The sequence below is a fragment of the Colobus angolensis genome, unplaced genomic scaffold (assembly GCF_000951035.1).
Source record: "Colobus angolensis palliatus isolate OR3802 unplaced genomic scaffold, Cang.pa_1.0 Scaffold95, whole genome shotgun sequence".
In the NCBI taxonomy this organism is placed as follows: Eukaryota; Metazoa; Chordata; class Mammalia; order Primates; family Cercopithecidae; genus Colobus; species Colobus angolensis.
This window is the reverse complement of record NW_012123487.1, coordinates 4,036,146-4,048,916: the sequence shown is the minus strand read 5'-3', so window position 1 is coordinate 4,048,916 and position 12,771 is coordinate 4,036,146. Positions and strand designations below refer to the sequence as shown.

General features: G+C 49.4%; 1 protein-coding gene across 1 annotated transcript in view; it reads left to right on the top strand.

Moving 5' to 3' along the window:
• Nucleotide 1: 1 nt before the first annotated feature.
• The window catches only part of IGFBP2 (insulin-like growth factor binding protein 2, 36kDa), a gene marked incomplete at its 5' end in the record, with an annotated part of 29,107 nt that continues 16,337 nt past the window's right edge, over nt 2-12,771 (top strand). Inside the window, one exon of the mRNA XM_011932357.1 lies at nt 2-143. Coding sequence (XP_011787747.1) covers nt 2-143 — 142 coding nt within the window. The remainder of the gene's footprint in view (nt 144-12,771) is intronic.

Genomic DNA, 12,771 nt, shown 5'->3' with positions numbered 1-12,771 from the left:
CTACACCCCGCGCTGCGGCCAGGGGCTGCGCTGCTATCCCCACCCGGGCTCCGAGCTGCCCCTGCAGGCGCTGGTTATGGGCGAGGGCACTTGTGAGAAGCGCCGGGACGCCGAGTATGGCGCCAGCCCGGAGCAGGTTGCAGGTAACGCGGGCTGGAACAAGTAGTTGGGAGAAACTTGGAGGGCAGCGGGGAAGCCCGACGGGCGGCTGGACCTCACGGACTGTTTTAAGGGCGGCAGAGCGGAGACCTTGGACCAGATCAAGGGGGACTGTTGCGAGCGGGACCCGGAAGTCAGGCCCAGGGAGGGGAACTGGAGTTAGAGCAAGTGGAAGAGCCGTGGCGACTCATTTGGTGGGGATGAATGGGGAGAGGAAAGGCATCCCTGTTGCCATGGTCTTACCCGCGTGGAACGGACCCAGACTTCTATTCTGGAGGAGGGATTTACTGAGAAGGGGGACGGTGGTCAGATCCATGGGAGTAGGAACTCGAATCTTATTTGGGGCACTACTTGAGGACCCAAGGGTCCTGGTGGGATCGCTGCTGGGAGGCCGAGGCTGCGGGGTGCCAGTGACACCAGGAACCTTGGAAGAGGAGGTAAGCTAGGAGGAGGCACCGGCGTCCCAAGGGACCCTTCCTTAAACTGAGGTTGTGAGTTAGAAAGAAAGGACTTGGTACTTTGTAGGATGGGTCGCTTAGGAGAAAAATGAAAACGAACACTACTGTTTCTCCATAGGGAACGAGCAGGGCTCTTGCTACCACGTTGAATGGAAAAATAAAAGGGAGGCATTTGGTAGGCGAGGGGTCTCCTAGCAGCTGAATCAATGTAACTTAAGCCGGATCGCCGGCTGCATTCCCGGGACGGGGGCAGCCAGGTTGTGCAGTTTCGCATCTGGGCCCCAGATCGAAAGGCAAGAGAGATGCGTTGCCAGCCCACACCCCCGCCCGTATCCTAAATTGAGGGACCCCTTCCTATAGGATAGAATGGAGACCCGATATTCTTTGTTCGGGGGCCCTCATCCCTCCCAAAAAGTTATTTGAGGGACACAACCAGTCTCTAAGGAGGTCACTTTTTTTTTTTTTTTTTTTTTTAATTATGAAAGTCTCCTGCCCCAGTGGTCGGGAGGAAGCTGTAATTATTTTCTTTCCTCTTGGAGACAGTGGTGAAATGTGTCCGCTGCCTGCTGCTGTTGCTGAAAAAGCAAGTGAGTCTAAGTTTATCAAACTTAAAAAGAAAAAGTGAAAACAAGAATCTTGCTTTTTAGCTTCTGAGGTCTTCGTAAGCCCCCCATCCCACGCACCAGCCCGCCTCCCTTCTCCTGGTCTGCTATTGTTTTTTCCCCTGTTCTCCTTGAGAATGGAATTAGGGGTCAGAGGTGAAATCTTTCTTCTGTTTCTTTAGCACATTTTGCTCTGGAGTACAGAGCAAGTTAGGGCTTCCTCTGAGTGGAGCCTCTCAGTCCCTTTCTTCTTCCTCGGCTCGCTTCCTTCCCTAGCCTGCCTGCAAGTTAACCCTTCCCTCCTGCTTCTCTTAGAAAGTAACAATGAAAGGAAAAAGCCCCCACAAAATCCTTTCACTGCGGGGTGCCTGTCCCCCAGTCCTGCGTTCCTCCTCATCACCCCTCGTGGTCCACCGGGGAGGTGCTGTGCAGTTTCTGAGCTGAACTCTGACAAACTAAACACCTTCCTCAGCAGGGTGAACTTTTTGAAAGGCCTCGAAGTTCATAGGATGGTTCGGCTGCTGACGGTTTTAATAAAGTGTGTGATGCCTTGCCTTCTTTAACGTTTTACTTTTTTTTTCTTCTACTCTTCCTTTCACTCTAAGCCTGAAAACCAATTCTACTTCCCAAATCCCTGAAGCCGGTTAGGGTCTTTAGCCAGGAACAGATGCGGCAGATTTTCTCCCGTTCACTTTTCCCTGGAGCCTGAAGGGGGTGTGGGGGGGGGGGAGTTGTCAGGGGAGGCCAGGGACAATGGGGTGAGTTCATGGGAAGAATGTCACTCTGGATTTTCTGCCTGGTTATGGGACTCCCTTCCGCCAGCTTGCCCCAGCTGCCTTCTCCTCCCCAGTGCCCAGACGCCTTCCGCATTTTTGTGCACCAGCCTGGGAAGAGGGGATGTTAAGCAGGGGTGGAAGGTGGGGGGCGGGGCTGGAAGCTGAGTGGGTGCACTCAAAAGAAGTGACCAATGTCAGGGGTGCCTGAGAAAGTCGGGCTGGGGAAGGGGAGCACTTCAGGAAGGAGCCTGAGGGTGCAGGAGGAAAAGGGGTCAAGGCTGGAGGCTTTTGTGCAGGAGAGGGTCTTAGGCTGGGGCAGAGACTGGGGTCACTGGATGGAGAGTGCTGGGTCCGAGTTGGGTGGGGCCTGGCCCAGACGGAGATCTTAGCGCTGAATCCTCTGCCTCCCATTCCATCTCCCGTCCCCTTTTCTCTCCCCTCAGAAGAATGAGCACCCCCCTCCAGCCTGCATTCCTCTTTGAGCAGGTTGCTTTTGAGAATTTTAAACATACCCTCTTATTTCGAGGCAGCGAACCTCAGCAGTTCCGGCTTTGCTGTTAGCTCTTTTGTCTTTGTTCCCGGGACTCAGGGGCTGTGTTGCTGCTGGCTTCCTGGGGATGGCAAGGATGCAGGGGTGGGGGTGGGCACATCAGTGGGTGGAAGGAGTGGGTGGTAGTGAGCCTGTATCCCACGGGGATGGTGGGCTGGGGCTTGTTGGTTCAAAGAAACTGAGAAGTCAGACTTGGGGGAAGGGGTGGGTAGGCCTAGAAGAAAAACCGAAAGGAGACCCTGAGATCTGCTTGAATTTGGGACTCTAAAAGCATGTATATGTGTTTGGTGGTGGAGAGGACAGAAGTGCCTAGAAATGTCAGGGTCGAGGAGGGAGCAGGGTTGGGCCAGGCCAGGCCCTTTCAGAATTAAGGCTGGGCTAGACGGGTTCCCTCAGTATCTCCCCAGCCTCCTTCCCTACCGTGTACAATGCAGGGGATTATACTGAGGGGCGGGGCCGCCCGAGTGGCCGTCTGGCCCACTGCACATATAAAGGTGCTATAGAAATGTGTAGTCATTCAAAGTCCCAGGGCGGGCAGACAGGCAGGCAGGCAGGCAGGCGGGCGGGCGGGCCTGGGGAGGCTCTGCATCTGCAGTTGCCTGGGAAGAATAAAGGGGGGAAGAGGCGAGCACTGATTTACAGTGGTTCAGTGCAGCTTCAAAAAAAGGGGGAAAAAGCAACGGGACTTCTGGCTCAGAGTACTGCTTTGCATCTCGTCTTGCATAAATTTGCATACTGAGTTCAAAGTCGTAAAATAGACTAGGGAAATGAGTGGGATCTACTGTCACTGATTGTTAACACCACTACCTTCCACCTCCCCTCCCCCCATCTGGACAAAACTCCCAGCGCTAGTTCTGCTAAGCAGTGCTGCCTGAGTCACCAGTCACCAGTGTTCATGAAAGAAGGAGATGGGGAAGTGCCTGTCTAGGAGACCAAGCAGGGTGTGGCAGTGTGCACCCTGGCCTTGGAGGCAGGGCCTCTCTGAAGGGTGTGGCCAGACAGATTCTGGACCAGTGAGGCAAGTGGTGTGCTTTCTGACACCTGGGGCTGCCGTTGCCCATGGTGGACTGCAGTTTGAGGAAGCTGCAAAATCCGGGTCTTCTTTGTTTGAAATTTCCCTACTCGCCTTCCACATATGCCCAAAACATTTACTGTGATAGGTCCCTTTGTGTGGTCGTAATGACCCACTTCTTTAGACAAGATATTTGGGCTGGGCACGGTGGCTCAAGCCTGTAATCCCAGCACTTTGGGAGGCCGAGACAGGCGGATCATGAGGTCAGGAGATAGAGACCATTCTGGCTAACCCGGTGAAACCCCGTCTCTACTAAAAGATACACAAAACTAGCTAGGCGAGGTGGCGGCGCCTGTAGTCCCAGCTACTTGGGAGGCTGAGGCAGGAGAATGGCGTGAACCCGGGAGGCGGAGCTTGCAGTGAGCTGAGATCGGGCCAGTGCACTCCAGCCTGGGCGACAGAGCGAGACTCCGTCTCAAAAAAAAAAAAAAAAATGGTAAGATATTTGAGGAAGGTTTGAGAACAGAAAAATTCTGTGTAATAATGTTAAGGAATCTGGGAAAAATGGGGCACAGGAATCTCTGGGTTAGAATAGGTAGTAGAGCCTGGAAGCAGAGAAAAATCCATCTGTTGTATTCCCGAGGGTCTGTCTACACAATGGCTCTTGGCCAAGTGGACTATTGAGTTTCCTGTCAGGCAGAGGGAAGAGGGAGGCTTAGATAGTACTCACTATTGGCCTACTTCAATACTGAGCTTTAAGACTTTCAGGCAAATCATTCCTTCAGGCTCGCAGCTGGAAATTAGTTCTATAAAAATGCCATGGGGCCGGGTGTGGTGGCTCACGCCTGTAATCCCAGCACTTTGGGAGGCCGAGGCAGGTGGATCACTAGGTCAGGAGTTCGGAGACCAGCCTGGCCAATATAGTGAAACCCCTTCTCTACTACAAATAGAAAAATTACCTGGGCGTGGTGGAGCATGCCTGTAGTCCCAGCTTCTTGGGAGGCTGAGGCAGGAGAATTACTTGAACCCGGGAGGCGGAGGTTGCAGTGAGCTGGGATTGCACCATTGCTCTCCAGCCTGGACGACAGAGCAAAAAAACTCCGTCTCAAAAAAAAAAAAAAAAAAGCCACAGGTTCACAGGTTGGCCAGGCGCGGTGGCTCACGCCTGTAATTCCAGCACTTAGGGAGGCTGAGGTGGGTGGATCACCTGAGGTCAGGAGTTTAAGACCAGCCTGGTCAATATGGTGAAACCCTGTCTCTACTAAAAATGCATGTGCCTGTAGTCCCAGCTGCTCAGGACTCTGAGGTAGGAGAATCGCTTGAACATGGGAGATGGTGGTTGTGGTGAGCTAAGATGGCACCACTCCACTCCAGCCTGGGCAACAAGAATGAAACTCCGTCTCAAAAAAAAAAAAAAAAAAAAAGCCATGGGTTACCCGAAAGTAGGAGCATATCCATTCACTCATTATCTGACCTCTGAGTGCTGACTTGGAGAGAACTGTTCTACAGTGATCAGGTGGCTTCCAGTTGGTTCTCAGCTGGGCTGTTCATTCCCATAGAAAATGGGAGGTACAACTGCTCAATTTCTTTCTCTTTTTTTTTTTTTTGAGATGGAGTCTCGCTCTGTTGCCCAGACTGGAGTGCAGTGGCACGATCTCGGCTCACTGCAGCCTCCACCTCCTAGGTTCAAGCGATTCTCCTGCCTCAGCCTCCTGAGTAGCTGGGAATTCACGTGTGCACCACCACACACAGCTAACATTTTTGTATTTTTAGTAGAGGCAGGGTTTCACCATGTTGGCCAGGTTGGTCTCAAACTCCTGAACCTCAAGTGATCTGCCTGCCTTGTCCTCCCAAAGTGCTGGGATTACAGGCATGAGCCACCGCACCTGGCCACAACTGTTCGATTTTGATATGAGGAAGTTCTGTACCAAAGGGAGTGGAGAACAGGTAAATAATCTACGATGCCTAGCAGGACAGGACAGGGGGCTGCTGAAAGGAATGAAGGAGGAGCAGAACAGAAAGGGGCTGTGAGGCCACATCCACATCTGTTTTTGTTGTTGATCCTTCCCATGTACTAAAACACTGTACCCAAAAGAAAAAAGCTTAGTTTTTTTTTTGTTTTGTTGTTGTTGTTGCAAAGAGTCTGTGTATCTGGGAATTGTTATTTTCATTTGTATTTTTCTTTTTCTTTTTTTCTTTTTTTATTTTGAGATGGAGTTTTGCTTTGTCACCCAGGCTGGAGTGCAATGGCACCATCTCGGCTTACTGCAACCTCTGCCTCCAGAGAGTTCAAGCGATTTTCCTGCCTCAGCCTCCCAAGTAGCTGGGATTATAGACACCTGCCACCATGCCTGGCTAATTTTTGTATTTTTAGTAGAGACGGGGTTTCACCATGTTGACCAAGCTGGTCTCGAACTCCGGACCTCAGGTTTTCCTCTCACCTTGGCCTCCCAAAGTGCTGTGAGTATAGGTGTGAGCCACTGCACCCGGCCTATTTTAATTTTTTAAGGAACTCTGTATCCGGGGAGTACATTTTGTCTCAGCCTTTCTATGTTCCCGACTCCCTCTTCCCTCTTCTGCCTTCTCCATGCTGTCCTCTTGGTCCCTGCAGACCGTTCTTTCCTGTCCCACACTTCTCCCTTGCATGCCTTTCCCACTCCAGCTCAGCTACAACACCTGCTTTCTAGGTAGGTGGGCGGGGCTCAAAAATGGTGTGGAAAATATAGTGGTCTCAACCTCAGAGATCCATCCAATCAGAGGGATATTATGTAGGTGACTGGAGACTATAATGCTTGAAAAAACTGGAATCCTTAAATGAGGAGGGTGGTTGACTGGCCTTTGTGGGAAAGGACTTCTATAGGCCAGGGAATGGGGATTCTCTCCTATAAGGTTAGCACTAGTGCGGCTTCCGCTGAAACCAAGGCATAGAAGAGGGAGATGATGCCTTGAATTCATGAGGGGAGTTGGTGACCTGGTTGGCAGATATTCTAGACCCCTCTGCTTCTCCTGTCCCTGGCCAGCATTTCACTGAGATGGCAGGCAGGTGCCAGGAGATTGGTGGTGCTCGCATTTGTCCTCACCCTATTATGAACTGGCTTCTGTGCCTACTTTGTCTCCTGTCTTCCACCTTCCTGCGAGGGAGGCCGTTCTACCTCCTTTTCACAGGTGTGGACACTGGGTGACTCAGCGATACCAAAGTGCTGAGAGGCTAACCTGGGTACCTTCCCATTGCACCCCTCTACCTCCATGGCTGGGCAAGGAGTTGTGCTGTTGGCGGAGAAAAGCTTTTGACCGTATTGGCCAGCAGTTTTGTTCCTGGACAGCTGCCATGTGCAGGTGATGTATGGGGTACAGTAAATTTCTGTCAGATTTCAATTATGTAGATTCCCTTGACTCCATGGAGAGTCACAAGTCCTGGAGCTTGGGGACCTCACAGTTGTAAGTAGCCAGCATACAGAGGTCAGTCAAGAGAGACAAAAAAGTCACAGGGTGGGCCTCTTGAGAGAAAAGCTGCTGGGTAGCAGATGATGGCACAGGCAGCCTGGCCTTTGCTGTCATATTGACCTGGGTTCCATTGCAGACCCGTCTCTTAATACTTCAGTAGTTAGTAAGGCTCCTCCTCCAATGCCAGTTCCCTGTTGGTAAAATAGCAATGATTTTACCTCTTTCCCAGGGTGCGTGTTAGGGCGGCTGTGATAATGGCAAGTACCTGGCACATAGTTGGTTTTTGTACATGTTTGCTGCCTTAACAGTCTTGGCAAGCGATGTCTCCTCCTTGACAGTTAGCTAGCCTTTAAAATGAAAGCCAAACTGGAAAGGTCAGGCAGGCCACTCCTTTCTGGAGGTTCAAATCCCAGGTGGTCTACCATGTACTTGTCACCCAAGGTAAGATATTTCTTCTTGCTAAGCCTCAGTTTTCTTATTTGTAAATCAGAAATTGATGGTACTTCATTGGGTCAACTACGCAGATGTGTGTAAAGCTATAAACTACATATAAAACCTAAGCTCTTGCATTTTGGTGATGGGTCACTTGATTTCCATCTCTTCACCTGTGAATGGAAATATCCATACCTCTCCAACCTACTTTCACGGGGCTGTAGCGAGGCTGCTTATGGAAAGGGCAATGAAACTGTGCTTTAAATGCAATGTAAATGCAGTTGATAAATACAATAGAAATGCAGTTGATAAATACAATAGAAATGCAGTTGATAAATGCAATAGAAATGCAGTTGATAAATACAATAGAAATGCAGTTGATAAATACAATAGAAATGCAGTTGATAAATTCAATAGAAATGCAGTTGATAAATCCAATAGAAATGCAGTTGATAAATACAATAGAAATGCAGTTGATAAATTCAATAGAAATGCAGTTGATAAATGCAATAGAAATGCAGTTGATAAATACAATAGAAATGCAGTTGATAAATACAATAGAAATGCAGTGCATAAATGGTTGGAGGCCATTAGGCTTGCTTTTTTTTTTTTTTTGAGATGGAGTCCTGCTCTGTCACCCAGGCTGGAGTACAGTGGCACAATCTTGGCTCACTGCAAGCTCTGCCTCCCGGGTTCATGCCATTCTCCTGCCTCAGCCTCCCCAGCAGCTGGGACTACAGGCGCCCGCCGCCACGCCTGGCTATATTTTTTTGTATTTTTAGTAGAGATGGGGTTTCACCGTGTTAGCCAGGATGGTCTCGATGTCCCGACCTCGTGATCTGCCCGCCTCGGCCTCCCAAAGTGCTGGGGTTACAGGCGTGAGCCACCGCACCTGGCCAGGCGTGCATTTTTAATGGATTAGTTGGGCAGTGCTCTTTGGATCCCATGTCCTAAGGTCTAGGACTGACTGTTTCTGGTACGGGAGCTTCTCTCTGCAGTGTCTAGAATGGGGGTTGGAGGGACTGTGGGGAACAGAGGTGGCCCCAGAGCTTGGACACCTGGGTTCTCATGCTGGCCTTGCTGTTCATAAGCAGGTAACCCAGGGCTGAGTTCCTCCTTCACCTGGCCAGCCAACCGGGAAGACCTAGGCTTCTGGCTATTAGTGTCCAGAGAGCTCTGGAGAATCCCTGAGACTAAATCTCCTGGTGGGGGAAGGTCCTCTCTGTATAGATGGCCCTCCAGGGGAAGTCTGCAAGGATCCAGACTTCAGAATAATAGGTTAAGTATTAGCGAATCCAAGTGGTCCTAGCACATTTAGCACATATGGCATTCTCAAGGGTGTGCAACTGTGCAGTCATCAAAGCCAGTGAGGACCCCCGATGCCACCCATTTCCTGCACCAGGAAAATGGACCTTTCACATCTCCGAACCTGGGATGCCAGAATGCACTGAACTTGATCCTGGCAAAGAAACTGGAAGCTCTTTCCAAAAAAGTGATGTTTTCTTGCTACATTTTCTCCAGAGTTTACTCCTGAGTTGGGGAGCAGCATCTCATTTTGCAAGCGGCTGATGGATTCTCCATAGAAACGCTGGGTTGGGGGAGTGTCTTCTGAGTACTGGGGTTCTACCTAATGTCTGATTCCATCTGTGGTACCAAAAAGCCCTCTGAATGGCAGCCTGTCTGTGCACAATGATGCCGAAGACTTTCTTTTCCAGCATCTAATGAGGCAAGGCCCCAGGAAAGCAGAGAAGGCAGATGCTTCAGTCGCTGAGGGTCAGAATACACGTATGGTGAAATCAGGGCTGGGGTCAAGGCACAGTACTGCCACTGGGAATCTGGGGTGAATGATCATGTTAGACCAGGGGTGTCCAACCTTTTGGCTTTCCTGGGCCACTTGGAAAAAGAATTATCTTGGGCCACACATAAAATACACTAACACTAACCATAGCTGATGAGCTAAAAAAAATTGCAAAAAAAATCTCATAATGTTTTAAGAAAGTTTATGAAATTGTGTTGGGCCACGTTCAAAGCTCTCCTGGGCTGCGTGTTGGACAAACTTGTCTTAGACTCTTGGAGGGCTTTCATGGTGGAGGCAGGAAAGGAAAAGCCCCTTTTACAGATGGGATAGTAGGTCCAGAGAAATGTGTTGGTTTTCATCTGCTCCCACCCTCCACACTCACAAAGAGCAGGCTGGATGGGATGTCGATTTTTTTTCTTCTCCTGGAGAATGGACCATCTCCTTATGCCTCTCCTCCTCCTTGGCTACTAACCCCTGACTCTTCCCTCCTCCTTCTCTGGCCACTCCTGTTCCTTGACAAAGCCAGGGAAGATCTGGGCTGGCTCAGCCCCTGGGTGTCAGTCAAGACTCAGAGGGAGACTTTGCTCAAAAAGCCAGCTCTCCCGGAAAGAAATACAGAGCGACTGTAGTCAGGAATTTTTCTCTTTCCTTTTTTCTGTGGGCGGGGGGAGGGACACTTGGCAGTCCTTGGGGCCCTTCTGGCTGCCAGCCCCACATCTCTTCCTGGCTGTTGGGAGGCAGGGCAGGAGGGAAGATTGGGGAGAAGGGGCAGGGGCTGGCAAACCACCAGCTGCTGGGCAGTGGAATTCACCCATAGGCCCTGGTGGAGTTGGCCTCTAGTGAAGCCTGGGGAAGTTTCTAATTAGTGGAAGACTGTGAAGGTGTGGCAGCCTGTGTTCATTCAAGGAACTGAGCTGTCTGAGCCAGGAAGTCAAAGGGAAGAGGGGGACTGAGCCCCGGAAGTCCTTGATAGGTTGGAGGTAGGGAGGAAGTTGTGCCTACTCAGTGTGTTCCATTCTATTAGAAGTTGAGAAGAGGGGGGTGTTTCAGCTGGAGGGATTCAGGTTGGTCTCTGGGGGTGGAGAGAGTCAGTCATTGGCACTAAACAAAGGGTGCCACCTCAAAGAATAAGTGATATAACAATGATAAACAAAATGACTTTTTTCTAAACATTGTGTTTCTACCAGAAAGCTCATTTTGGTTTTTTTGTTTGTTTGTTTTATATTGCTCCCCCCTCCCACTTCCTGCCCCAGCTCTGTTTTAGCCTCGATTCTCTCCACTTAACAAATGAAGAAATCAAGGCTACATTCAGGTTCAACTGACAAGGCAGGCACAGACCAGATTGTAGTCTGGGTCTCTAGATTCTTCTTCCAGCTCTCCATTTCACCAGACTCACACATGCAGAAAAGCAGTGAATTATATACTGCTTTCTGGAAAAGCTCCTTTTCCCTGAGAGGTAGTAATTAAGGCATATCTTCTCAAAAATGTTCCTTTATGCCACTCTCTAGGAAGTTTCTTTTAGGTCTATTGTCTTTACTTCTGGATGGAGGTGCCAAGTTGCCTCTGGGTGGTGAACTTGTTTTCTAAAATGCCCAAGGCCAAGAAAAAAATGAAAATGGCAATTCCCTTGTGCCCTGTGCCCTGCCCCTGTGACTTCCTGATAATGCTGAGCAGTTGCTATAGTAACAGTGGCAGGAGGTGTGTCAGGCAGGATAAAGGGGGTGGGGTAGGACGGGTTTACTGGATCAAAGAGGCTTTTGCGGTTGGGCAGGGCTGCTGACGTGACTGATAGCCTACTTCTGGGGAAAGATTGGGGTCCCATGGAGATGGCGAGGGGAAGAAATGAAGCCCTGGGGCTAAAAGGTCTTGCCTGAGAGTCTTTCCTTAGGTGATGCCAGGTGACCAGGTGCCATCTGGTTGGTTAACAACCTGGGCTTGGTTTTGGCCACTGGCTACATGACTTTGTGCAGTTGGCCTCCAGTTCTCTAGCTCACTTATCAAGTGTGAGGGGGATAAGAAATTATCAACCTCATGTGCCTGCTTGATAATAACGGCAAACATGCAAGCCACGTAGCACAGAAACTCGGATAATCAAATGAGGTAGTGCAGGTTCTGATTCTTGAAACACAGAATAGGAGAATGGCAGAAACCTGTTTTTGGATGTTTTCTGATTGGTCATTTCAAGAATTCTGTTAGCAGGTGTGACTTATTCCCTTGAGTGTGGCTTACCTGGAACAGCGGCCACTTTGCTTTGGAAAGCCTTCAGTGAGTCCAGAGAGGAGTCAGTATTTGAGTTTTCTAGGGGGCAGTCATGGCCATTGTGCCTGTGGTTCTACCAACAGGTTAATGACCAACCATGTCCCATTTATACCCCAGAAGTTAGGACTCCCGCTTGAGGCTCTGCTGGTTGTCTCTGGGTTGGTTCACTGCCTGTTAAACCATGAGAGCATAGCCAAGGAAGGTGATTGATGTGATATACTATCAGATAAAATTAGTGAACTTTAGTTGAAGACAGAGAAAAGCATGGTGACCTATTTAAAGACACTTATTTATATTCAAGACACTTCTTGTGCTGGTTTGAGAGTGGCCAGCAATCCTGGACATCTTTGCAGGTTTTAAATTTCTTTTTGCATCCTGTGGGTTCAATGTGTCAGGCCTGGAATATCTGAGAGCAGAGTTATGGGGATGGAGAAGAGGACAGTGGAAGAGGAGGGTGATGGGAAATGTTGATAGGATTCAGCCTTTGTTACACTATGGGAGTGGGGCTGTGGGACTGCATCATCGAAACTGAGTTGTTTGAATGTGGGTCTTGGGAGAGGCATGTGTCCTTCCCATCCCATCTCATGGTTCTACTTGCTCACTGCCTTTCTTGACTCTTAACCACTCTTGCTGATATGGGCCCTAGATGGTGGGGCAAACACCAGAAGAATGAGAAAAAAACTTAATGTAACAGGGTACTCTTGGGCAAGTGCTAGATGCTCTTTGATAGTGTATTAGCCTGTTTTCAGGCTGCTGATAAAGACATACCCAAGACTGGGAAATTTACAAAAGAAAGAGGTTTAATAGACTCACAGTTCCGTGTGGCTGGGGAGGCTTCACAATCATGGCGGAAGGTGAAAGGCACGTCTCACATGGCGGCAGACCAGAGAGCTTGTGCAGGGAAACTCCCCTTTATAAAACCATCAGATCTCATGAGACTTGTTCACTATCAAGAGAACAGCATGGGAAAGACCTACCCCCATGATTCAGTTACCTCCCACTGGGTCCCTCCCACAACATGTAGGAATTGTGGGAGCTACAATTCATGATGAGATTTGGGTGGGGACACAGCCAAACCATATCAGATGGTCACCTTTTCTAATGTGTAAACATTAAGTATATGCTATGTGTTAGCTGGGAGACCATATGATAAAGCAGTTGTCATACCACGTGTAACACATGCTTCTTCATGCTGGAAAGGGACAAGAAAAGCATTTTAGAAAGGTGAATAAAGAAGAAACCAAGTCAGTAGAGATGTATATACATCCTATGCAAATAAAC